Source organism: Thunnus albacares, chromosome 9 (assembly GCF_914725855.1).
Source record: "Thunnus albacares chromosome 9, fThuAlb1.1, whole genome shotgun sequence".
Lineage (NCBI taxonomy): Eukaryota > Metazoa > Chordata > Actinopteri > Scombriformes > Scombridae > Thunnus > Thunnus albacares.
This window is the reverse complement of record NC_058114.1, coordinates 22,999,823-23,026,841: the sequence shown is the minus strand read 5'-3', so window position 1 is coordinate 23,026,841 and position 27,019 is coordinate 22,999,823. Positions and strand designations below refer to the sequence as shown.

Sequence of the window (27,019 nt, the reverse complement as noted above, 5' to 3'; positions counted from 1 at the left end):
TAAAAACACCAGCTAATCATCCCCACCATGATCTCGGGAAACAAAATACACATACAGTATAAGAAAGATAAACCATGCTATATCATCCCATGAATACATTTTGATCATTGTTTTCTCAATGTCAATAAAGACATTCTGGCATATATCAGGCCTCCACAACATATGCCTCCTCCCATGTGAGACACATAGTGCGGGATGTGAATTGAAATGTACGAGGAAACAATGTCAACACAATCAGAGTGTAGCTCACTTAATGAAAAATCAAAACATTCAAAGTACATTGATATACTGCTCATGAATGTGCATACAGAAAAAAAAAACTGATCAGGCATTGAAAAACTTTAGTAATCATGAGTACCCTCTTTGGTTTGTGACATTGTTCACAAAGTGATCCAGGGACTACAGATGGATATCAGCCTTTCTGGCTAACTCTGGCATATTTTCAGAAGTGTTATTAATATGCACTGTCCCTGTCAAATAAAGTAATAAAATAAAAAAATAAAAAAAATCTTTAGAGTGATCGCTCATTTACTAAAAAGTGTAAAGGGCTCCTTATGCGCCTGTTTGTCCTGCACTCTCCACTCACAAGTTTGATTACAATATTGCAGGTAGTTGCAAGGTCTCTATTGGGAAAGTTTTAAACGTGAATAAGTTTGACAAAGGGTTTTTAAATGAAAATTGCTGCATTCACCTTCAATAAAACCAATTTAGAATTTGCAAGTAGATAACATGTTTAGATTTCTCTCAGCCCAACAAATCTCTACAGCAAGTAATTTATTAAAATACAGTTCCACAAGCCATCAACTGTTGCCATAGAAAAGATTAATACAGAATATTCAACAATACAAAAGAAGTTTGTCAATCAATGCAAATTCAGCTGACACACTGGCAGCCCTTCGGTGCTTTACATCCTCTGTAGCAGTGTGGAAAAGTGAGCTGGGGGCTACTCTTGACACTGGCATGGTGAAGCTGTGGTCTTACAGTACAATGACTCAACGGGCCCTGCTGCTGGTAAGGAAATAAATGAGGGGAAGCCAAAACCGTTTTTACCCAAGAGCAATATGAGAAAAGTGCCAATATGTGTGATGGCTTGTATATGTACAGTATTATGTATGTATGTGTATGCAAGCAAGACCCAGAGGTGTGGCAGGGCAGTGGGGGGGGAGGGGGTAGGGGGCTGTTCACTCTGTGCCGCGGGTCGGAGTACTGGGCTGGTTGAGGTTCATGGTTTTGCACAACCAGCCGGCAAAGTCCACTTCTTCCACTTCTGATCGCTTGATGAACGTGTGACTCTGAAGAAAACCAATGGGAAACCATTGTTTGTAGTGCTAACATCATTGACGCTAAAACATAAACAAGTAATCAAACTATCAAATGAAGAATGAAGTTGAGGTACCCACCATCAGCATCTTCAGATCTGCTCTCTCAGCTGGGTTTTTGATCAGACTGCAGACACAAACAAGATTAAAAACGTTATTGACATGAGGACATAAAAAACTGCTCCTGAGTTTTTAAGTTGGAGGCCTCTGCAGACCTCACTAGACCAGTTTCTGAACACCAACTGTGACAAAACAACATAAATTACACTGGAAAACACATGATGTGATGATCTCATGATCTACTCTCATAATTCTCTTTTGTGGAAGAGCAGATAAGAGCACTGCCCTATTATTAGGAATATAGAATTGCCATTGCTCACCATTTTGTCACAAAGTCCTGGAAGTCATTAGTGAAGACACCATGTGGCAGCTTAGGAGGCGGCTGAGGAGGAAACAAGCATCAAAGATCAAAAAACAGACCAATTAATGCAGACATGTAATTTGTGCTTGTGTGTAGAGTGATGGGTATGTTTGTGTTTTCACAGACCTCATTCACAATGTAGTCCAGAAGTTCAAAGATGGCCATGGCAGGTCTACTGTCCATCCCGTGTCCTATGGAGGAGTCACACATCATTGACACTATTAGAATTTATTTATATCATCTATTAATCAAGCTCTCTAATCCGGTATATTTATAAGTTATCATCGTGAGAACATGAATGTAAAAAAGCCGTTTGTGTACAGTTTTGCATTTCCTACCGCTCACAGGCCTTCCTGGTGGTCTGGGCCTCTGCATGTTAGTGTGAGGCTCTCCCTCAGCCCCGTCCAGAACGGCCCGTCCGAAGATGGCTTCCAGCTCTTTGGCGTCTGGTGGGGGGATGGGGTAGCGGCCAATCGCCAGCTCCACCAGGGACAGACCCATGCTCCACACGTCAGACTGAACAGAGTAGTGGGTGCCCTGCAGTCTCTCCGGCTGTTGAGAAACACACGATCTACGTCAGAGGGTAGCAGGTAGGGCCAAGACGCCAGGCAGGAGAGAGGGATGGGCAAAGTTCTGGGAGGGGAAGGCAGAGGAAGTGGAGAAGAGGATAATGGTAGAGGAAGAGGAGGAGGGGGTGGTGTTATGGCAAGGAGAGGTGGGGTGTGGTGAGGGCAAGAGGACAGAGGATGGGAGGGTTTGGCAGGAAGTGAAGAGTAGCTTCAGACTGTTTTAGTTAGAAGGGTGAGCAAGGACAGGTGTGTGCGTGTTGGGAATTATGATAAAAGGGGCAAGTTGTCTCTACACCACTGGTGCTTTGTGGGTAGGGGGTGAGAATAGGATGAGACAGACAAAGCAGTTTTTTGGTGCTGCATCAACCAGGTGTCTACAAATAAGGGGAAATAAGGACGAGAAAGAGAGAGCACAGTTGTCTACGTCTTTGCCAAAGAGCCCTTTCCTGGGCACAGCCCTCGCTTCTTGGCAGGGGAGTGAGGGAGGGCCAGAGGAAGGGAAGGCAGAAGGCGGGGCCAGTGAACAAGAGCAATGTGAGAAAAGAGGAGAAGGAAAGTGGGGATAGGGCCAGAGGAAAAGAGGTGGGGGCGCAGGCGTGCAGAGCTGACTCACCGACATGTAGGAGCGCGTTCCAACAAAGGAGTTGGCCATGGAATCTATGAGCTGGCCGCTCACACCAAAGTCGCACAGCTTGATCTCCCCGCGAGAGTTGACCAGGATGTTGGAGGGCTTGACATCTATGTGGCAGAGGGGACGTAGAGAAACAAACAAACAAATGTATACTAAGTTTACATCAAGACTCTTTTTCGTGCTGTATTTCTTTTGCAACATAGTAATATTGAGAGTTTGGGACACACAATAAATGTAGTCATCAGGATGAGAAGAGGCTGATTACAACAACAAATCATGACTAAACAAATAGCAAATAAGGCACATATGTTCAGGCTTTGAACTAATTTGCTGTGACAATCAGAGCAATCTATTCAATAACAGGATTTTTCTGATGGATAGTGACTAAGTTTTTTTTAACAAAATGATTTTAGAGGTAAAATATTCAGACCAGGTCTACCGTCTGCCTTAAGGGCCACGGGTGGCATGCTCGGCACCCTCCAGATTTGTCTGTGGTGCTGCGTTCGTCAAGCAGAGGAGAAAATAGCTCATGCTCAGCCTCTGTTATAAACAAGCCCGGTCCTCTGCATTTTCCCGCTCATCACTGAAAAACATCCTGCAAAATAATGGGGTAAGGCCGAGCCCTGCAATCTGTCCTCTGTGGTGTGCGTGACCCCCTCCCACCAACCAAGGACATGTGAGGAGAGACTGAGAAAGAAGTGGCATGAAGAAGCGGGAGAACGATGGAGAGAGACGCGGAGGGAGGGGTCAGCAGGGCGCGGCTGCTGTATAATCACATCTGAGAAGCTGTAATTACCGCCTGAGCTCACAGACAACTCTGTCCTAGAGTACCACCGACCCTGCAGCACAGTGAAACTTCACTGCACTGCACTATGCAGGTCTGACCGCTGCCTTCACCAGTACTTTTCATAACAACACACCCATGGTTCCTAACGGGTGTGCTGTGGAAAACTTAAGACTTTGCTATGGTGTGACTTGCGATTTTGTTCAAATGCAAAGATAATGACCATTATAACGTTCACCAAGCCTTTTTTTTTTTTGCTTCATGCTACAAATACATGAACTCGTGATATCCCCAAATAATAGCCTGCCTTGTGGTAAGCGTGCTGAAGCTCTTAAGATGTTGATGCAGTGTATATGGAGGAAAAAAAGCATGAAGACAATTAATAAAAATTTGAATGATAAAGTCCAGGGGCAACTGGAGCCGGCCTAGTCAATGTAGCGCATTTAAAGTGGCTTCACTAACAAAAAAGTTTGGCATAGCAAACACACCTTTTTTTGTTTTGTGTGTTTGAGCTTTCAACAGCAAGAATAATGCCAGCAAAAAATTAAAGCATAATCCCCCCCCCCCCCCTTTTTTTTTTAATATGATCTTCAGACTTTAATATTAGCACTGTCTGATTCTCTGTTGGTTGCCACACAAACATTGGCAAAATTTAGCCACCACTAATACGGCAGGAATGGGAACCATTATGTTACCCACAACAAACATCCATAAAAAACCATCTACATTGTATTATTGCTAAATGAGAATGACTGTCCTGTAATCTGGAAACAAGTCGTCCTAATGGGTTACTTAAGGCATGTCTATACATTTTATGGCCATTACCAGGCAAAAGCAACCTAAAAATATCATTAAATAGTAGGTAAAAAAAAAAAAAGAATATAATTTTCAGTGTGTCATAAAATATAATTTGGAGCATATCTATGACGATTTAGTCATCTAGGTCATGGGACAATCCAGCAGTCAAAGGCTCTCCAGGGTGAAAACTGCACCTTGGTTTTAGTACTTTTAGTACGAAAGCAACTCACAGGAGTTAGGCCACTAAATAAACCAAAACAGTGTGCCTGTAAATGAATTAGTGCTACTATTAAATAATTGTACTGTACACGTTAATGCTCACATACATCCTGATCATCTTTATTATGCCCCCACAAAACTGTGTGTCAATCACCTACATGATTTTGTAAACTACAAACTCTTTACCTCTATTTTTGCAGAGTTTTGACAATGTTGCATAATAGATTCTGAGAAATTTCATGTATTGAGACTAGGAAACATCTTTACCTCTGTGCATGATCTGGTGCTTCTCTCGCAGGTAAGCTAATCCTCTCAAAACCTGTAAACAAGAAAAGAAAAACATTAACAAGGCACACATACACACACTGTATGTAAAACATAATCTTTCTCCCTTGTGTAGACTTTTGGTTAATTCCTTATTGCATGTGGTTATTTGGACTTGAGATGCAGTGAAAAATCAAGTGAAGCACAGTATGCCCTGTTGTTTGTGACTCATTCATGACTGGATAACACACAGAATGTTAAGCAACACCACAAAAAACACACCCACAACCGACAAGCAGTGCATTGCGAAAAAACATGTATATGAACAAGCGTTGAGAATCTTCAAATCCCTGCCCCACCATTTAAAAAATGCAAAACATGTCATTTTTGATCCCAAGCTCTCCAGTCAAATTATTATCTGAATATCATGAAAAAAAATTGAAAATATATTTTAAAAATGTAATAGAAAGAGTGAACTACATACAGCTATGCTAACTTTTCCCAGAATTTCTTCTGGGATTCTTCTGGCTTCCTTCAGGACCTGGTCCAAGGATCCACCATCCTGTAGAGACAAAATCACACAAATAAAGATTTTGCAAAACAATTATTTTGTACAAGAATATAATACTCATAAACCTGGTTTTTGTTATATAGAAAAGATAAGACACCAGTTTCTGAGCACATCAATTCTGAGGCCGTTAATGGTCATTGTCTCTCACCATGTGCTCCATACAGATGCTGATCTCCCCGTCGCTGTAAAAGGCCCCATAGAAGCCCACGATGTAGGGGGAGTTGCATTCATGCAGCACCTGCAGCTCTCTGATAATCTGGTTCCTGATGGCAGGCTTGATTTCCAGATGGATCAACTGAGGGGGGTAAAAAGGACAAAACCGTAAACTGCTGTTCTGACAACACACGCAACACATGCAGTTATATCATTCAGTGACCTCTTGACATCTCAGGGTAACACATTTCAGAGGTTGTTGGCTTAACTAGAACAGATAAAGCTAAAACTGCAATAATTACAATTAGGGAGACAATGTTACTCAACTGTTTCTCGTCATCTGTAAAACTTGTGCAGGAAATTCAATTAGTGGAACACCACAGACTTAAAAGCACGCCTGTAGGACAGAAGCCCTTAAGGTGTTTTTGCTCGCTTGAGTTGCTGCTACAGTCTCTGAGTGGAGCCCTAATTACTTACTGTCTGGAAAACTGTACCACATGTATTATCAAAATAGAGGGTTAAATAAACTAACAAACTCCTCTTAAGTATACAACATTACACAATGATAATTTTGAGAGTCTGTCTGATACTGAATGTTTGAAGTGGATATACATATTGCTATTTAAGAGAAAAAAAAAAATCTGATTATATATTGTCAGATATTCGTTTTAAAAACACTGACAGACATTTTTGATAAGGATCCCTTAAATAGGTCATTTCCTCAACGCTATTTCTTGTTACTTACTGGCCAACATACAGTACATGTCGTTATGTGTCTGCTAATTGGCTTTCACTTTATATAGTTAACAATTGTTACTCTTTTCTATTTGGTTTGGGACTCGCAAAACTATTTGTAGCTCATATTTTAAGGTCTAAACCCTCCAAACTGCACACCGCTGCCACCAGTCCATAATGTTAAGAGTGGTGATGAGAAACAGCACCACTTATAGCCCTTCAAAATTCTTATTTATGTGAAGTATAAATAAGTATATATACATATATATATATATATGAGTATATGGGTATATGGGTATTGGTGTGTGTTGTCACTGTTGCGTTTAGATCACAGTACAGGCTATGCTTTCCTCCAGACAGTAAGTCAGTGTGGCTCCACGCAGACGCTGGTGCAGCAAACTGAGCCAGCGCTTACGGTGCAATGATAAAATCTAAACCTAACTTGAATTCCTGAAAACACCTCTGGAATGTGTTTTGATTCAGTTTCCTCCAACTGTCACGCTTCACCTGCAACAATAAATTCAACAGCAGTGATGACATTCTTCATGTGTATTATAAATCCATTATAATTTTCCAATTATCCTGTTAATTTGTCTCTTGTTCTATTCTGTACACGCAACATCTATTGCATGTCTGTCCTGGGAGAGGAATCCCTCCTCTGTTGCACTTCTGGAGGTTTCTTCCATTTTTCTCTCTGTTTAAAGGGCTTTTTAGGGTTTTTTCCTTATTTGAATCGAGGGGCTAAGGACAGAGGATGTTTGTATTGCTGCACAGATTGTAAAGCCCCCAGAGGCAAATGTGTGATTTGTGACATTGGGCTGTACAAATAAAACTGACTTGACCAGAAGTAAATGTTCACCTTCCGAGCCATGACCAAACCCGAGGGTTTGTGGCGGACCTTGTTGACCACTCCTCCGTTTCCAGCACCCAACTCACAAATGGGGTCAAAATCTTCATCCTTCAGCTCTCCAACCTGGGCTTTCTGGGTGAGGAAGGCTTCCAGTCGTTTCCTCTGTTGTTCATCCAGGTCGAGCTCACCCAGTTTCTTTTGTAAGGCCTCGAGGTTAGCTCTGTGAGGAGGAGACAGTTGGTTCAGCAGGGATTAATACACAGAGACATACAGACAGACAGAGAAATGATTAGACTGAGACATGAGTATGATGGTGCACATGACTAACATCATGCAGAGCTGCAAAATAAACATAAAATGAGCTATGCATGCAGTACAATTAGAAAAAATGCAAGTGGAAGCACAATCATTTCATCTCACAGTAGGGCTACTCACTCAGATGCAGCATCGATGGTGTTTGAGGTGGCCTGTCCTTCTCCGATGGGCGTTATGTTCAGGGGAACGGGTCTTCTTTTGGGAGCCATTTCAATAACTACCCTATAAATGACTTTCTCAAATTATGCACTAACCTGCAGTGAGCTCAGCAGCTGCTTAATCTCGCCTTTTTCCTTGTTCAACACTGAGTATGAAAGAGCAACAGGATCAGCTCTGTGTAGCTAGCTAACGTTAGCAAAGTTAGTATACTTTCGGGAGCATGTCACTCAGCTATTTTGATAAAAAAACGTATCATGCCGAGGTGCTCTTTAAAAGTCGGGTCGTTTTCAGGTGCATGTACAGCGTTTGGAGTCAACACATTGCTGATTTTTCTGTTTCTTTTAGGTTATCTACCTGCTGCTACTAGCCAGCTAGCTGCTACTATCTAGCACCCAGCTCCTGGAAAAATCGTGCCCCGCGTCTCCGTCCTAATGTGCAGCTTTCTCGGCTTTCAGCAGACAGACGGGCCGCCGCGGTTTTACCGGCAGCAACACCGGGAGACCGACTCGGCTGGCTTCCCACCGCAGGACAGGACAGCAGCGTCCAAGCTACAAAATTCCTCCCGTGTTTCGGTGCGGGGTGTGCGGGGCTGTGAAGCGAAAGAGGGCTTTGGCTCTGACTGGTGGTGCTTCAATACAGGAAGCAGCAGCTGCAGCAGCAGCATCAGACCTGTGTGACACCCACAGGGAGAGCCCTTCATAAAACAGCGCGAGACTGTTGATACGAGAGATGCAGAAATCTCATGAGAGATGTACGACATCTGCAGTTTGTGATAACATCTCCGGTATGCTGTTTAAACCACAAGTTTAACCATATCTTAGCCACCCTCTGCTGCTTTCTGATGTGTTTAATGGCAGTTAGTAAACAGGCTACAAAGAACATTACTGCCACCCAGTGGTGACAAGAGGGAACTGACAAAATACTATTATATTATATTATATTATATTATATTATATTATATTATATTATATTATATTATATTATATTATATTATATTATATTATATTATATTATATTATATTATATTATTAGAGCTGCAATGATTAATTGATTAATAAATTAGCTGCCAACTATTAAGTTAATTGCCAACTATTTTGATAATCGATTAATTGTTTTGAGTCATTTATTAAGAAAGAAAATGTCCAAATGATCAGATTTTAGCTTCTTAAATGTTAAATGTTTTCTGGTTTCTTTAGTCTTCTGAATATTTTGGGGTTGTAGACTGTTGGTCGGTACAAAATAAGACAATTGAGGACATCTTGGGCTTTGGGAAACAGAAAAACACATTTTCACCATTTTCTGACATTTTACAGACCAAACAACCAATCGATTAATCGAGTAAACAATCAACAGATTATATTATATTATATTATATTATATTATATTATATTATATTATATTATATTATATTATATTATATTATATTATATTATAATCAAACACAAAAAACAAACAAAAATTCACTTCATTTTCTGCTCTAAAATAAAAACACACTAGTTCAGGATAAAAACTATAATTGTAGTTTTTAAAGTAACTGTAAATCTAGATTGATCTGTATAGTAGTCCTGTTTGTACAGTATACTGTACTGTAGCTTGGCAATATTTTTTTTATTAAAACCAAGGTGTGTAGTGATGCTTTTCAGCCTCAAATGTTAATTGATTTGGATAGTATAATGTATACTTCTCTATCTGTTGCGAGTTTATACAAAACATCAATTCAATTAATCAAAGCTTCTCTGTCTTTCCACATTCCAAATTGTTCTCTACATCAGTGGTTTTCTGCAAAATATTTAGTTGAAGCTGTTTGGTGTCAAAATAACTCATAAACCCAAATACATTTTGTGCAAGTACTTATCATCTAGGTATTAAATCTATCATCAGACAATTAATTGCGATAGAAATTCCCATGGTGGTGTTGCCTGTAACTCTTCTGCAATGTCATTGTTATCATAACATATATCATCTTTATTCATTAGTACTATCTAATATGTCCATGCACAGATAAGCAAAGTAATAAATGCAAGGTATTTTTTTCTTTATTCACACCACTACTCTGCCCATCTGTCATGTACAGTAACTGCTTGGCTTTCTTTTTGATATCAAACATCTTACTGTACTTCAATCAACTTACCAATGTGCCAATAACAGTGCAAATAATGCAGATACACAGTGTCTTGTACCATCATAGACATCTGGCCACTGCTACAAACCCACACACCTTATTAGATTATCCATAAATCTGTGATCTACAGCACTTGACGCCCCAGAACATCCTCACATGCTCCTTACTCAGCAGCAAACATAATTAAAGTTAACACTGTCTGCTACATCTCACAATGCAGTTTGCTCTTGTTGCTTCACTTGTTGATGCAACATTTTTGAAACACTCAGCAGTGAATAGAGAGAGAACTGCTTCAGCACACAGAGCTGAACTCAAAATCTTCAGCACCAAGCTCCAGTGCTACTGAGAACAAAACATGTCCAATAATCTTTGTGTTGGGCTGATTAGTTGAATAAGACTTGCTTATCAGAGCCAATATTTTAATTGTTAATTTATTTTTTTGGCATATTTGCTCTGCTGCTTTCATAATTCATCTCATTTATCATCTTCAGTTGCTTGTAAATCATGGCAGTCTATCTCCTTGCTCTCTTGTTATTCTTCATTACATCCTGATGGAACTCGACCTTGATATGATCAAGAGAAAATTATAGGGGACGAATACAACGCTGTTTCAATGTTATATGGTGCAGTGATTCCTCGGTAGCCTGAAATTCAACCAACATGTACCAAGATGTATGTGAGCATACTGGATAAATAATATACAGTATGTATACAACCCTTGACTTCTATAATATCTTTGTTATTAAGAGAAACGTTACATTTGTCAGACTTTTGAAATATGTTACAGCCTACAAGTAACTGTTTACAAGCATTATGGGACAGTTGAGCCCTGATAGGACAAGATTGCATATACAGTGCTGTTTGAAAGTTTGTGAACCCTTTAGAATTTGCTCTATTTCTGCATAAATATAACCTAAAACATGATCAGATTTCCACTCAAGACCTAAAACTAGGTAGAGACATCAGTTAAACAAATGAGACAAAAACTTTACACTTGTTCATTTATTTATTGAGGAAAATGATCCAATGTCACATATTTGTGCGTGGCAAAAGTATGTGAACCCTTAAGATTATCAATTCATTTGAATGAGAAATTAGAGTTGGGTGTTTCAATCAATGGGATGACAATCAAGTGTGAGTCTGGGAGGCCCTGCCTTATTTAAAGAAGAGAAATCTGGGTCTTCACTGTCAAGCTTCACAACACAGGTTTGTGGAAGTGCATCATGGCTCAAACAAAGGAGATTTCTGTGGACCTTAGAAGAAGGGTTGTTGATGCTCACCAAGCTGGAAAGGGTTACAAGACCATTTCTGAAGAGTTTGGACTCCACCAGTCGACTGTCAGGCAGATCATATACAAATTGAAGACATCCAACGCCATTGTTGCCCTCCCCAGGGGTGGTCGAACAACAAAAATCATACCAAGGGCAGGCGTGTAATAGTCCAGGAGGCCACAATGGACCCCAGGGTAACGTCTAGGAAACTAAAGGTCTCATGCAGTGGCTACAGTCGATATTAATGAGTCCTTCATCAGGAGAACATTGAACATCAATCGTGTGCATGGCAGAGTTGCAAGGAAAAAAGCCACTTCTCTCCAAACAGAACACTTCTGCCGTCTACAGTTCGCTCAAGACCACGTGGATAAGCCAGAGGGTGATTGGAACAATGTTCTATGAATGGATGAGACCAAAATCAAACTTTTTGGCTTGAATGAGAAGCATAATGTTTGATGATGAGCAAACACTGCATTCCAGCATAAGAACCTTAACTCTTCTGTGAAACATGGTGGTGGTAGTATCATGGTTTGGGCTGCTTTGCTGCCTCTGAACCAGGACAGCTTGTAATCATTGATGGAGCTATGAGTTCTGAGTTGTACCAGCAAATTCTACAGGAAAATGTCAAGGTATCCCTCCGTGACCTGAAGCTCAACAGAAAGTGGGTCATGCAGTAAGACAACGACACTAAACGACAAGTCGTTCTACCAAAGAAAGGTTAAAGCAGAAGAAAGATAATGTTTTGGAATGGCTGAGTCAAAGTCCTGACCTTAATCCAAAAGAAATGCTGTGGAAGGACCTGAAGCATGTAGTTCATGCAAAGAAGCCCACAACATCCCTGAGTTGAGACTGTTCTGTAAGGACGAGTGAGCGAAAACTCCTCCTAATATGCATAGCTGATAAGCAGTTACCGGAAATATTTGGTTCAAGTTATTGCTGCAAAAGGGGGTCACACCAGTTACTGAAAGCAAGGGTTCACATACTTTGGCCTCCCACAAATGTGTAAGATTGGATAAGTTTCCTCAATAAATAAATGAAAAAGATGAAAAAAATGTTTTTTTTGTCTCATTTGTTTAATTAGGTTCACTTTGTCTTGTTTTAGGACTTGTGTAAATAACTGTTCACGTTTTAGGTCATATTTATGCAGAAATACAGAAAATTCTTAAGAGTTCACAAACTTTCAAGCAGCACTGTATATTGTAGGTTAAGGGCCTTTTCACAGAAGACATTTTAACATGTCACAGTAGGAAAAGCGCAGGTGTAAATAATAAAATGAATGAAGGCTGAATTCCATTTAGCTGCTTCAGTTTCATGGTCCTGGTATTGTTCATGTTGGCTCACTGTCACACTGTCATGACTTACTGGGACATGTGAATACAACAAAGTCATCGTTAATGTTATTGGTAAGTCGACACCTGTGCGCTTTTCCTGTGCCTGCAATGAAAAATGCACATTTCACGAGTGATACGCATAAGCAGATATGTTGCAACATGTCAAATAAGGGAGAGTACATATCTCCCCCCACTCTTCCAAGAGTGGGGGGAGATATGTACTCTCTCAGACCTCCCTTAACCCCCGGTTGAATTTCAATTTACTGGCTGCATTCAATATATACACAACCTTTCAGTATTTTTGATGTTCAGTACTCTTTTATCATCAAATAACCTTCACTCATGAGATATTTAAGTGAACACTGAGGACGAATCACTCGCAGGTTTGTGCTGTTATCAATCTAGACCGACAGTGTGACTAGCTTCATATTTAATACAATCCAATAAAACAAAAATGGACCAACTTTGATACAAGATTTTGTACAATCAAAACATTTTCGACTTTTCTCCTGACAAAATAATAAAATAAAAATCAAAGTGGTTATGACCCTGATTAAGTCTACAGGAGACCTTTTTCACAGCAGACATGACTTGTCTTAGTAAGAAAAGCACAGTTGTTACTAATAACATTAACGATGGATCTGTTCTATTCAACTGTTCCAGTAACTGACAGTGTGACAATGAACCAGAATGCACAAATACCAGGATGCTGAAACGAACTGGAACCAGCTATCTTAAACTTTATTCTTTACAGCTGTGCTTTACCTACTCTGATGTGTCAAAATGTCTGCTGTGTTGCTGCAACACAAAACATGCTTTCAGAGTTTTAGTGACTCAATTTCACAGAAGACAACAATTTATAAGACAGACATTTGTGTGTCCCAGTGGATGTGATCATGAATAGTGGCTCTCTGACTGAACACACAAAACTAGACTAGCTAACATTTGCTATTCTCAAAATGAAACACTGGCAGACAGGTTTTTAAGAACTGACTTTAATTAATTCCACACGTCAATAACAGCTGTTAGAATACGATCATTTTAAATTTTACAGTTTTTATCCTCAACAGGCATCAAATGTGTCCCCAGATCTGAGCATTTGGTACAGGACATAATCTACACCTCAACCAGTCCTCCCAGTCCTCAGTGGCATCAGCTTCAGGTGCTGGTGTCCACAACAGCTTCTTATTGTCTTGTTTTCCTATAGGAACAACTGGAGGCGATTCAAGGCTTAATAAAATATTATTTAAATTTTATTGTATTTTAATATGAACATATAAAAAAAACACAACAAACAAACATTTACATCATGGATTGTAAGCCTCTGCCCATGCTACCTTATGCATTATTATAATAAGAGATGCCACTACAAAAACGACCAGATGCTCAGCTCTCTCCGCCTCCCAAACAACCTGCAAACTTATCTGGCTCAGTTCCACAGAAGCAACCTGCACCACCTCTCGTCTTTAACCATAAGGCCAAGAAAAAGTTTAAGGGATCCGCTCAAATAATGATCTTCTATACCTAGCAATAAATGAACAATGTCATTTTTATATGTATAGCAGTTTACTTACAAATACAAATTGCCCAGTTAAAGACAGGTATTAGTTCTTTACATTATTTTGCTTCAAAGCGCCTCCTTTTCAGGGACAGACCATGATGTATTACAGGCAAAGTGCCATCAATCTGTTTTGTGAGGATTACCAAACATTTTTTTCAACAGTATATTGATTTTGTAAGCTATCTCAAACTGTCAAAAGAATGAGAAAAATGGAAGACCAGATTTGACGCGACCTACTTTTTCAGTCATCAACCCTATCAGAGGATAAACTTGCAACAGTGAGGCCTCGGATCAATGTGTCAATGTCTATCTGTGCATTTGAGCAAGGCAAAAGAACCAGATTCTGTGCTGATCAAAAAAAAGAAAAAAAAAGGTATGATACGATATGATACGAGAGGGAAACATACCATGCAGAACACATCTGAGTCACTACTTTTAACCAAGTGCCTCACAGTGGAGTCGGACCGCCGCTTTTCTAGTTTCACATTTTCTGATCCTCTTGCGTGAGATGGTTGAGGAGAACTGGTCACAACAGTCAGGGATCCTTGATTAATACTCACTACATTATGGCTTTAAAAAAAAAAAAAAAGCCATAATCTTGGGATGAAGTGTTAGATGAAAGTGCAAACAGCTCTAGCAACACGGCAACACCTTTTCTCATCGCGCAAACGCCAATGACCTTCCTGCAGACAAAACTAAAGCCTACTGAGGAGCAGCCATCAATATACTGACAACACTAGTGCAGGTGCAGAGGAATATTAGTCGTAAGTCTACAGCATGTAGCAATTAAAGTCCAATTCTATTCCAGCAAATAGGCATGACCTTATCTACATTGGAAGGAGGCCGAGGGGGATTGTTGGTTGAAGCAGCTCCACTTGTTCCAGACAGGACAATTTGTAATCCAATCAATGACTTAAAGCTTGGTGGGGTTGCACTTATTGACACTTCATTAAGTTTTGTTGTGTCAGACATGTTGAACCCACCGCAGCAAAGTACTCTGAATGGTGCTTTGACCCAGGTCGGATTAATTCAGCGGAAAAGAAAAGAGACGTCGTTAACAGCAGCGCCATGAGCCCAGACCAATTATAACTCAACATTCAAACCACAGCAGCAGAAGTGTCCCGCTTTCTGCGACTAATAGCTCCTGTCTGTACAGAACTGTTGCCAAATATTGTGTAGATTTATTACAAACAACTGTTAAGAGAATGTGAAGGAAATTAAATAAATACGATACTTTCAAGAGAAACAAACTAAAATGTGGGCAAAAAAGGATGACAGCACTTCTGAATCTTTTCTGTCCTTTACCACAGATTCTTTTTGCTTCTCTGTCCATTTCTCTCACTGGGAAAAAAAAACCTGTGGAAAAAAAGGAAAATCATAAACAAAATAAAACACTCTCTCTCAGACTGGGATCTCATCTGCTGGCCAGCTCAGCTAGCTTCAGAACGATGGGCTCCAATCTTCACCACTTACCAAAAAGGCACCAAAATCTCGTAACCATTTCCTGTCAAGTGAATTTTTAAAATACATTTACTTTGGCACAGCTGCCGTACAGTAATTTTGATGAGTTACGTAATGCTGATATATCAAACCTAATAAATCCTTTTACAGCGAGATAACTGCAAGTTTTTGCATCGTTGACACCTACATTTAGCCGGGTTATCCACAAACTAACTCGCCTTTAAACGATTTGGTTGCTCCAGAGGAAACAGCTGCATGGAACGATGGAATTAAAAAAATAAGCAGAAAAATGTAGGAAAACAAAATCTCCAGTGTAAAATTGGCTTCAGAAAGACTCAATCAATTCTTCGGTCCTCCGCTTCTTTCTAAGCTATTTTCTGGTCAGTCTGCTAAGTTTTTTTATGACTGAGGTAGGTTCTCTTTTATCTAAAGGACAAAATAAAAATGGAAAGCTTCACACATTGAGGCCAGTATTGTGTTCTGCCTTTTCATAATTAAAAGGATAAATTCCTGAAAAAACCCCTTTCAAGCTTTGAATTCATTCTCCGAACAAAGAAATAATAACACAGTGGGAGAGGTTTAAATTTGCATCACACTCCAGAAATCTCCGCCTTGTCCTCCCCACATGATTCATGCTCTTTTTCCATAAGTTGTTTTTGACCTTTTACCAAAAACTACTGAGGTGCCTCCATTTTCAACTTGCCTGTTCATCACAAATGTGACAAAAATCAGAGACGCAAACATTGAACGCCCGCGGCTAAAAGAGCCTGTAATTCCAAGTCAAATACAAAGAGAGATGGGGTGGTAGAGAGGGAATAGTCTGGAGAGAGGAGGAAGGGGGGGGGGGGGAGGTGGTGGTGGTGGTGAGGGGGGGGTGCTCGATCCATTTAGTCCCTTTAGTAGAGGCAGGACGGTACAGATATTCACTGCAAGATGATGGTTGGCCAAAAAGAGTTAGAGTTGCTTCCAGTGGTGTACAGTACAAACAGGAATCCTAATCGCTCTAGATTGAAGATTCATTGACAGTGCATGTTAGAGAGTGTGTTTGTTTTGTCTGGATACAAACCCGAGCTGCTAAAAGGCTCTGATGTCTGGGCATAAGGGAGGGTCGTTGCATCTAGTGGATTACTGTGTTCCTGTCCTCGTGTTTTTAGCCCCCTGCCTCTCTGTCTGTGTGTGTGTCAGTCTATGAGGGGACAGAGCTGCGGGGTCAGTAGGCAGTGACCAGGTCCTTGTCGTAGTTGTATCGGCCCCTCTTTGGGGCAGGACTGTCGGCGCTGTCCTCAGTGTCACTGTCTCCACCAGCCCCACCCCCTTCCTCCTCAGAGGAGGAGTCAAGAGTCAGATCTACCACTGCGCCTCCTCCCGGTGCCACAGCAGCTCCTCCTGTGACTCCTGCCATCCCCACCGAACCACCTCCGGATTTGCCCGACAGACTGGTGCTGCTGTAGGCCGGTGAATGACCGTTTGCCTCAGGAATGCCTGCAGAAAGAAATGCCGTTTAAAAATTACAAAATTATTTACTCTAGCTCTAACTGATGCATAGAAAAGAAAGAAAAAAAAAACATCCACACACTCAGAACAAGAGCTTAGAGTGACAGGGTTTCATACTTACATATATCAACAACAGGGTACTCTGGTGTGTTGCTGCGCTCTCTTTCCCTGTCCCTCTCCTTCTCATCTCTGATAGGTCGCCAGGAGCCGTCAGTTAAGTATTCAATCTCCTCGATGTCCTCACTAGTCTCTTTCAGAATCTCAGATAGCAGCCTGAAATACAAACCGCTGGTCAGAGTTGCTTCACAAAACAGATTTCACACCAGAAAATGAAGACAACACTTGAAAACACAAGATAAAAGCCCAGCAGAGCTCTGCATGGGTTGAATTTCTTAGTTTTTGTATTTTCTTGTCAGTTTTCTTCCTGCAGTTTGCATATAATATCATACTGCCTCCACTAATTACTAGACCACCAGGAAAACAGAGAAATACAACACATCTGTTGTTCATAGGGAAAGAAATTAAGGTAGATATTTGTAAGAAATGTTGACATATCTGTATCATTTTGACCATCTACATGAAACAGCAAGAGTTTATTCAAGCTCCATGATGAAATTCATCATATAAGCCAGAATCCTTCATGAAAAAAGGTTTGATCTTTGGCTGTTCCTTATTAAGGACTGAAAACTGTATTTGTTTTGTTTAAGTTTCACATCCCCAACGACACCGCTCCAAACTTGATTTCACTCTTGAAAACATTAGGAAATTAGACTGTTGGAACAGAAACCAAGAGAGAGCAGTTAAAGGAGGGACATTCACACACGATTAATTTAAGGAATGCAAATATACCTCAAAGCCAAACTGTAACACAATGCTTTCAGTCTTTGTGAAAGTAAGGTGTGTCTATGAAAGTTGCTTAGAATTTGCAAGAAATCACACACCCAAATTTTTGTGGATAAGAATATTTGACTGTGATGTTTTTTGATCACATGGACTGAGGGCTCATCTATGTTTTTCTTAATGCATAAAGAATTTGCTTTTTTGTTGGTGATGAAATATGAGGAAAAAAAGACAAACTGTTAAAATGCAGTCCTCATCACTAGAAAAAGTGCAAAGCGACTAAAGGTATACAGTCACACCTTTGGCCTAAAAGAGTACTTTACAATGTTCAACACACTACTGTAGGTACTCATGTCCCACAATCACATGGCTCTCTAAATTCTAGCCTTGTTGAGTCAACAAACAGGGCAATTTACAGGCTCAAAGATGTTTGAATGTAACATGACAGCAGGAGCAGAAATTCAAAACAGAACAGACAACTACCCCCTCATCCCATGAAAACATTAAAAGCTTTTGAGATTAATACACAAAAGGTCGGTGTATGGCTCAAATTGTACCCAGAGTCCCTTAAAATGCCCCAAAATCTTTGGAGTTTTAATAGTTGTCCCTAACCTAGTTTGAACATGCAGATAAACACTATTAAAATTAGATTTTTAAGAATTTATTTGTTTAAAAAAAAAAAAAGGTGCAGCAAGGATGCGTCAAGTCAGTGCATGTTTCTGTCTCCTTACCCATCAATAGTGAGCAGCTCAAAGGGAGCAGGCTTGTCGCATACAGGGCAAGTCCATGTGGGCTTCTTCTCGTTCATCTGCAGGAAGAAGACTGCGTCGAAACACTGAAGATGGGCACAAGTTAAAACTCGACATGGAACACCGAGCCGCATCTTCACCAGCTGAGAAAAAGAGAGGACGAAGTGTGTTAAAATTATCAAACTTCATATTTACGAGGCTTGCTGACATATAAGCATCTCAGGTGAAATCATTGAGAAATACTCACTGGACAGATGAGAGAAACCCGGAGTCCTGTGGTGGCGATCTCACTCTCTGGGTCGAAGCGTAGTTTGTCTTGAACTACAGATAAATGGTAAAAAAAAGAAAAGCATTAACTCTTCATTTTCTATCAGACAACATGTTGTAATGTGTGAAATTAAATACCAAAGCCAGTCCTACCAGAACAGTGTCAAGCAAAGTCAATGATTTATGAAAGCAAAATTACAGTGACAGTTCATATATATATATATATATTTTTTTTTTAGAGTAACACTTACTGCGTTCGCGACAGCGTTCTGCACTCTCAACAGAGCAGAGTTTGAGCTGGCTGAAGAGGTCTGCTGCAGTGAAGACCCTCACTAAATACACTGCCACCGAGTACCGCTGAGAACAAACACATTCAGAGGTTGTGAGTACTTATTTTACAACCTGCAATGAAGCATAGGAACAGCAGGTTGCTATGCTCCAGACCTCTTAAAATATTTAAGCTATAACACACAAGATTTTTTTATTGTAAGAAAAGTCTACTTGGATTCACCAGTCTCAGATTTTGTTAGAAGAAGGATTACAGTCAAATCTACTCTCTGGAACTTTCTGACTCTCTAACTCATTTAATTTAAGATATCCTCTTACATTATCTGGGCCTATTACTTAAAACCCACATCTTAGGAAAACATAACACACCAAATTTCTTCTATTAGAGAATGTCCATCTATTGGGTCATAAGTCCCTTAATACTGTGAAAACAACGCATTAAGCTTGAGTGTAAATTTACCTCCATCCTCAATAAAACCCTGGATTTTTGACTGAAATCACCACAAACCCCTCTTATGTGCCAACCACAAGGTTATGGACTTGCATTGATGAATATGCTATGCAATCAGTTTTTTTAAGCTATATTCCACTTCAAAACAAACAATCAAAAACAGTTGGTTTGCCAGTTCAGCAACATTTCTCACTCAGGTGCACAACACTACTAAAGTGCTACTGTTAGTTTAAAACTGCATTTGAACTGTTCTCTACATGAACATTTGACTAAACACTACAAAGAATACAAAATATTACACAAAACCATTTCAGAAAAGTGTGATGCAGGCTATATTTTCATATTTAAACTACTTTACTAATTTTAATGTAGGCTTACTGAGAGCCATCATGATTGGGACATCCCTAACGCTCTGGGATAAAAAAAACAAAACAAAAACACGATTAACACAAAAGGAAAACTGCATAAAAAACCTGTTGTCAGTGCGTTTACTTTCACGTTGCTTCTGCCTAATAGGTTTACAGAAGAGCTCTATAAAAGAGGGTGCCAAACGGAGTGAGTGCAAAGTTCATCAGTGTTCCAGCTGCTCTGGATCAGGGTTGTGGAGGCAACAGTCAAGGAGCTAGTTCAAGAAGTTCAGCACTTGGGAACCATCTTTTTCAGTCATACCCGTCACAACTGAGTGGGACCCATGAAACACTGACGACCACAATTGCCAGTTTGTCTTGGTGAACCTTGGAATCTGGCAGGAGGAGCTTGAGAGATTTACTGAGGAAAAGACTCTGGACGTGAAGTTTTTAAGGTCCCAACCTTGATCCGAGTCCTTGAATATTTGGTATGCTGATATGGAATCCAGTCCAATGCTTTTGATACAGATATTAACCTAAGTTACCACATACAGAAGGTCTTGGTTCAAAACTATTAAATTAGTATTTTAAAAATTATTGATGTGATATGAATGAAAGCTTATCTGGGGGAAAGAGACTCCTGAAATTGATGTGACACCACCAGTTTGATCTTTTTACTTGAGGAGACTCTGTTGGTCTTGGAACAACAAACACTCAGTGGTGTTACAGAATTAAGTTTCTTCCTTCAAAAATGATCTTTGGCTGAGCACAGACAGCAGCTTGCAGATAGCACACAAACCTGGAAACAGTCTAGTTTTGGTTTGTTATCAAGATGTCATGGAAATAACGGTAATTGGACAGCTGATATGACCTGCTGCCTGCAACGTTTGTCATTTTAAATGGCGAAAGTGGTGGTCAGGGCCAGAGAGATATGTGAAGCTGCTACCTGAATGTTTTGTACACTGGACTTTGGTAATGAGAAAGAGACAGGAGAGATAAAAGATTCGCTAATAGATTTATTAGCGTCTGAGCTCAGATAATCATTGTATTTTGCCAATCTGGCTGTCAGCACTAGTGCTTTGATACATTAAATGATGGGGATTTGATCAGGTTTATTTTAGCTGATACGATTCATTAAAATATGCCCGGCTCTGCCCCAGTGTTGGAAATTAACCTTTTCTTCCACCAGCCAAAAAGGCTGGTTGCTTCTAAATTTTACCAGCCACCATTTTGTAATCACACTTTTGTGTGTAACTAACTTTTGTGTAAAGTTTGTCTTGCTTTGGAAAAACAAAAAGACCCATACATTTCCCCCATAAAAACCATTAATTTTATATTTATTCACTTATGGTTATCCATTTTTAAGTCTCTCTCCCTCATACATACATACAGGTTTTGTAGTCCTTGATAGCCACCAATTTTAAATTTTTGGTGACCACAATAAAGCTGCAGTTTGTAGAAAAGCACTGATTGAAAATGGCTGGTTTTCAGCTGATGACCAGTGACCGGCCCCAATCAGTCTTGTATATCTGATTGTTTTGTATGTCCAATTTTTTGCAAAATTTACACACATGTGCGGCATATAGCCGTATGATGGATCATGTCACGCACACAGTGGCACAGACAGTAACATCACAGTCACACAAGTTAAAACTAAATGATATGAACTGCAGCAGAGACTTGCCATCAACTGGTAATGTTACAGCACATTGGCCACCGTGGCTGGTAGGTTGAGCAAATTCAACAGCCACTTCACAAATTCACCAGCATTTGGCCAGTGGCCGGTGCTAATTTCCTTCCCTGATCACCAACCTTCAGGATTAGCTCAGGACACCTCTTGAAAAAACATCAAGGCTGCTCTACTTGCCCTGTTACCATCATGACTCTGAGCTACTGCAAAATATGAGATTCAGCATTAGACTCTCACCTTGCCAAAGTTTCCCCAGGTGACAGTGACTCTGTTGGTGACATTGGAAAGATGCAACCATGGAGTGATGTTTACGGGACGACAAGGACGACGAGGTTCAACACCAGGCTTATTAGAGGGGTAATAGCCCTGCAGACATACAAACACAAACACAAAATAGTTATCTAAATCAAATAGTTTCAGTAATTTGCTGACATGACAGGCGTCTGAATTCCTTCTGAAGGGCTTAAATACAGTTTATAAAACTAAATCACTCATTGGGCTCTGTAATTGTACAGTCACTATTTTAACAGTGAGGCAACTGAAATAGCTGGAAGCTGTCTGCTTGCAAAAAAATGAAATGGAAGAGCTCAGTTCCCCTTTTCAGGCAATACTGACGGGAAAGTACTGAGCTCCAGGCAAGCCGCACATAAATGTTAGATTACAGCCACACAATGTTTTTGTATTTTGCTCTGTATGTGCTTCTGTTCATTTATAATTCATTCATGTGTATCTGAAACCATTTTTAAAAATTGCAAATTCTGAGCCTCTAATATTTTACTGTTCCATGTTCAACATGGATATAGACATAGCATTACATAATAAAACTGAGCAGAGCAGGTGGTTAGAGAGATAACTGCACTGATTCAGAAGAGCCCTTTTTGCCTCAGCCCATGTCAAAGGTTTAGGGTTGTCTTTGGTTTTACTTAGTTTTTAAATGCAAGAAGCTACCAAATTCCAATTATTGTTTCCATAATAGTCTCTGTTGTTGTTTTACCAGATTTTTTATGGCCACATACTGGAGTTACTAACTGCAGGCTTGCCAGCGTGCTGATGCCCTCAGGCAGGCTGACCAGCATTTACATGTAAACATTTGTACCAGGATATTCATCGTTTTTTGCCTTATTCAACATCCAACTGCATTAGGTTGGATAATCCGTAACTACCATACATTATGACGCTAGTTTGGCAGTGATCAGGCAGCAAGTCTGCCATTGGCACTAGAGCTGCAACTATTCGTTGATTACTTGGCAACTATTAAATTAATCGGCAACTATTTTGATAACTGAGTCATCGTTCGGAGTAATTTTTTAAGGGGGGGAGAAAAAAAAAAAAAAAAAAGGTCCAATTTCTCCGATTCCAGTTTCTCAAATGTGAATATTTTCTGGTTGCATTAGTCTTCTGTGACAGTAAACTGAATATTTTTGGGCTGTGGACTGTCAACACGACATTTTATAGACCAAACAACTAAATAGATTAATTGCCAGATTATTTGTTAATGATAATGAAAATAATCATTAATTGCAGCCCTAATTAACGCCCAACCTAAGATTTACCGACGGCTTACAGTAAAGAGGAAAGTTCAGAAAAGAGAGTCAACTCACTGGCACGTGACAGTAGGACTGGTTCACTTTGACAGCAATATTGGGAGGATACTGGTCTTCTTGAACACCAATGGAGTCTGTGTAACAGATTCTGCAACACAGAGAGACGAGAGAGAGGAAGGTTACGATCATAAGAATGTCTGATTGTTCAGCCATTCAGGATGCCTAACTCTGCATCTGTCAAGTCTTCTGGGACTTCCAGTCCATCCAGATAAATGATTCAGATCTTCTAGATCAAAAAAGGACTATAATTAAATTTCACATTCTGTTTTCTCATGCTTTGTAATACTACTTTTACTTTCTTTCTTGTGCATCTGTAAAAGAAATTCTGATTAACAGTAGAGTCACTGGTAGAACCAGCATGTTCCAGGCAACAAGATTGTGAAAAATAATCAACACACATCAATGGGAATAACTTGGAACTTACCTAAGAACCACTTGGATCGATCTGATTCCTGGACGAAGCTCACTAAGAAAGTAAAGGTCACAAATTATCATGAGCATCAGTTATAGTTTGTCAATGAAGTTAACATTAACTAAATAGTGCAGATCTGGTTGGAAATGTTTTATTTTCTTACCTTGCATTTCTGATCTGGTCTGCTTGGTTCGGTGTTAACTCAAATATGCATTGACTGTCCTGCAGTTTCTCATTATTCTGGGCAACTGCAAACATGTGTCGACAAAAACACATCACAACGTGCCACAGTAAAAGGTTGTAGAGTGTAATTTAGAGCCTAACATTTCTCCAGAACAAATTATTTAAATACGAGGATAAAGTAACTTCAGACAGTCTACACTCACCTAGCTGTGTCGGTGGCAACAGTGTCTCCAAAGTTTGGTAGAAGGGCAGTGGAACCAGCTTGACCTCTGCTGCAGGTGTGGGGATCGGTTTGGAGATGCCGTTGAGGTAGTCTGCGCCCTGAGAGGTGGCAGTAGGGGAGGAGCTGAGGGATGAGTAGGCAACTGGGATGCCCTCTGGACGCCGCGCCGCCAGCCAGCCAGATGTTTTAGGGAAGCGCGACTCATAGAGCTGCCTGACGTTCTTCAGCAGCTCCGGGCTGTATTCGGTCTGCACCAGCCTCAGCGCACGTCCCACCAGGTCCTGCTTCAACCCACTTTTGCTGCGACCCATTGAGGCCAGTAGCGTCTGCAGGTCTGAGACCCGGAAACTTTTGACCATGTTCTGCAGGAAGGACAAGTCCAAAAAGTGAGAAATGAAATACAGGATTGATGAAATTTGTAGGAAGGGAAAGTTTGAGGGACAGACACACCTCTAACTGTTACAGTGCAATGAATTTACATGTCCAGATTCATTTTGAGAGCAAAGTCTCAGTCCAAGGAGTATTGATACTAGACTGAAATGCAAAGCCGTTAACTACTATTGCTATTGGCTTTGGCTTCTCTGTGACCTTTCTAGACACTTCACAACCTAAAATATTGTATTCTTTCCTAAAAAGTTGAAGTTTTTCTGAAGGTGTTCAAGGTGTTTTCTGAAGTATCAGTTACTCTGAAAATTTTTTTTCTATCACACCTGTGTTATTCAGGTTGGAAAATATATTCATGTTTATATTCTCTGTGTTTTCCCAGCGAACTTATCAAGTTCCCAAGATTGCTCTGTCTGGAAAATCCCTCAAAATGACTCCAAATATTCAATGCCTTGTGGGAATTCTTGCTTAAACACATCTGCTAAATTTGCCCCTGACAGGCTCTATACAATTATTTACAGTTAAATTACATGCAGTGTTTGACAAGACATTACACTGCCTTCAAACGTTTGATTCCAATTAAAATTGGCACTTGTCTTTCCTCACTCATCTTCCTCATTCTGTTCCTGAACAAATTGTGGTTTCAACAAACTTTTTACCATTAACTGATAAAAAGGTCCAGGTGCATCCAAGCATTTCACTGTATTACATCCTACTACACAGGCATGTAAAACAAACACAGAAACAACACACTGATAAGAAGGCTGAGCTAAAGTATAAACCAAGAATGTCAGGGCATGAACACCTTGGATTGTTGGAGATATTTTGATGTGGAATCATAGAAAGGATCAGCCACTAAACATAAAATATGTAGAACAATCAATACGTACAATATGTTTTGACAGCAGACATGTATAATTTGACATGTTCCATGTTTGAAAAGTAAACCACAATTTGTTTTGAGCCACAAAATGAATAATACAGCAGAAAAGGTTAAACTAACTCCTATAAAAACATATGTTACTTATGTGCCATTACTGATGGGCAGCATGTTTTGATCAACCGTTGAAGGGTTATGAATTAACTTTGTCCAGCAGTGTAGACTAACGCAACTAACAATTATTTCTATTATCTACTTATCTACATCCTTTTTTTATGAATTAAACTTCTATACAATGTCAGGACAGTGAAAAGTGTCCATCAGAGTCCAAAGTGACCAATGTCTTAATTTGTCAACCAACAGTCCAAAACCGGAAGATTTTCAGTTTACTATGACATAAAGCAGCACATCTGAGAAGCTGTAACTAGATAATGATAGATGTTTTTTTTTTTTGAAAAGTGACTCAAATCATAAATAATTAATCAAAACAGCTGCAGATTCATTTTCTGTCGATGGGTCAGCTCGTTTTTGCAGCTCTACGGCAGTGAAAACAAGACTTTGTGTGGCAGACAAACCATAACAACGTGCTTGTTTACTCTGTGAATACACGGGATGAAAGTGTGGTTGGCGTGCTCTGATGCTGCCTATGACTCGCTTAATGTCACAAAGGTCTCACAGTCACGACATAATGGGTTAGCTACACTACAAATTAGTACTTATACGTATGCTTATTTAATACTATATTTATGTTAATGTTACATAATGAATGGATGCGGTTATCGCAGAACAGGGCATATATGACACAGCACACAGCCTGCAAGAGGATGTTTACTTATAAATGCAGCAGCATCGTATAGAGTATGCGGACTTGGCTGTGTGGGGAGAAAAACACATTATGTTGTTGTTACTGGTCAAACCTGAGCCGTCTGACATGCTTTAGCTTTGTCTGACATTGTTGAGTTGGACATCAGTGGCACTGCTGCATTGTGTCTATGTTAAACTTGCACAACAAAGTGCTTCTGATGGACCTGTGTGGAGGAAAAAATGCGATGGCTTTTCTTTCCAGCCTCGCTTGAACCAAATATTGCCTGCGCTAATCGACTGGCTAGCTTCTCTGTCGGTACTCAATCATGGCAACTGGACATTTTTGACAGGTGCACAGCTCCATAAACTAACCGGCTTTACAACAAGCAGACATTATTATAAGAGAAATAGGGTCAAACACGCCGAGGAGCATGCTAGCAGCAAACCCCTGCGTGTTTTTATGGTCTCATCATTCATTTTTTCGGCGTCAGTTGCTTCGGAGCCAGCGTGATGCGAGCTCAACCAACGCACTTGTCTAGTTAACGTTAACTACGTTAGCAACGCAGGCTAGTTCGTTTCGCCTGTACATGAATGCGCCACATTTTAGAAGAGAACGAACTGTTAGCCATATTCATACAAAACCACCCCCGCTTTCACCATGTCCACATTGAGTTTCAACCCACATTCCCGCGCCCGTCTCCCCTCAAAACCAAAGCTAGCCCAGCTCTACTTGCCATCGCTTCCACCAGTTCGGCCGCCATCTTCGTGCACCAGTACCGCGAGAGTCGGGGACGATGGCTAAGTCCTTCACCAATGAAACACGGAGCCTGCTTTGATTGACGGGCATTCTTAGCCAATCACAGGGTGCT

The 27,019-nt window shown here is 40.2% G+C and overlaps 2 protein-coding genes across 2 annotated transcripts; both read right to left on the bottom strand.

Moving 5' to 3' along the window:
- Positions 1-757: 757 nt before the first annotated feature.
- map2k2a (mitogen-activated protein kinase kinase 2a) lies at positions 758-8,635 on the bottom strand. Its single transcript, XM_044361584.1, has 11 exons — positions 7,750-8,635; positions 7,324-7,534; positions 5,725-5,871; positions 5,490-5,567; positions 5,009-5,060; positions 2,923-3,047; positions 2,079-2,292; positions 1,867-1,931; positions 1,700-1,761; positions 1,401-1,446; positions 758-1,292 (listed from the first exon to the last, which is right to left on the bottom strand). The coding sequence occupies exons 1-11, from the start codon at positions 7,836-7,838 to the stop codon at positions 1,182-1,184; spliced, it is 1,200 nt and encodes a 399-aa protein (XP_044217519.1). The 5' UTR covers positions 7,839-8,635; the 3' UTR covers positions 758-1,181.
- Positions 8,636-13,487: 4,852 nt separating this feature from the next.
- Positions 13,488-26,982, bottom strand: pias4a (protein inhibitor of activated STAT, 4a). Its single transcript, XM_044360737.1, has 11 exons — positions 26,885-26,982; positions 24,063-24,444; positions 23,840-23,924; positions 23,689-23,730; positions 23,262-23,352; positions 21,898-22,026; positions 19,136-19,241; positions 18,865-18,938; positions 18,600-18,760; positions 17,150-17,301; positions 13,488-17,016 (listed from the first exon to the last, which is right to left on the bottom strand). The coding sequence occupies exons 1-11, from the start codon at positions 26,909-26,911 to the stop codon at positions 16,745-16,747; spliced, it is 1,521 nt and encodes a 506-aa protein (XP_044216672.1). The 5' UTR covers positions 26,912-26,982; the 3' UTR covers positions 13,488-16,744.
- Positions 26,983-27,019: the final 37 nt, after the last annotated feature.

What these genes read in the sequence shown, in the direction of transcription:
- map2k2a (XM_044361584.1), bottom strand. Translation starts at nt 7,838, where the DNA reads ATGGCTCCCAAAAGAAGACCCGTTCCCCTGAACATAACGCCCATCGGA. An exon ending in TGGACTACATTGTGAATGAG is followed by an intron (nt 1,762 to 1,866) that starts GTCTGTGAAAAC and finishes TTTCCTCCTCAG; the next exon opens with CCGCCTCCTAAGCTGCCACA. An exon ending in CAGATCTGAAGATGCTGATG is followed by an intron (nt 1,293 to 1,400) that starts GTGGGTACCTCA and finishes GGTTTTCTTCAG; the next exon opens with AGTCACACGTTCATCAAGCG.
- pias4a (XM_044360737.1), bottom strand. Translation starts at nt 26,911, where the DNA reads ATGGCGGCCGAACTGGTGGAAGCGATG. An exon ending in GTTGCCACCGACACAGCTAG is followed by an intron (nt 23,925 to 24,062) that starts GTGAGTGTAGAC and finishes ACATGTTTGCAG; the next exon opens with TTGCCCAGAATAATGAGAAA. An exon ending in GAGCTGCTCACTATTGATGG is followed by an intron (nt 17,302 to 18,599) that starts GTAAGGAGACAG and finishes TTTGTATTTCAG; the next exon opens with GCTGCTATCTGAGATTCTGA.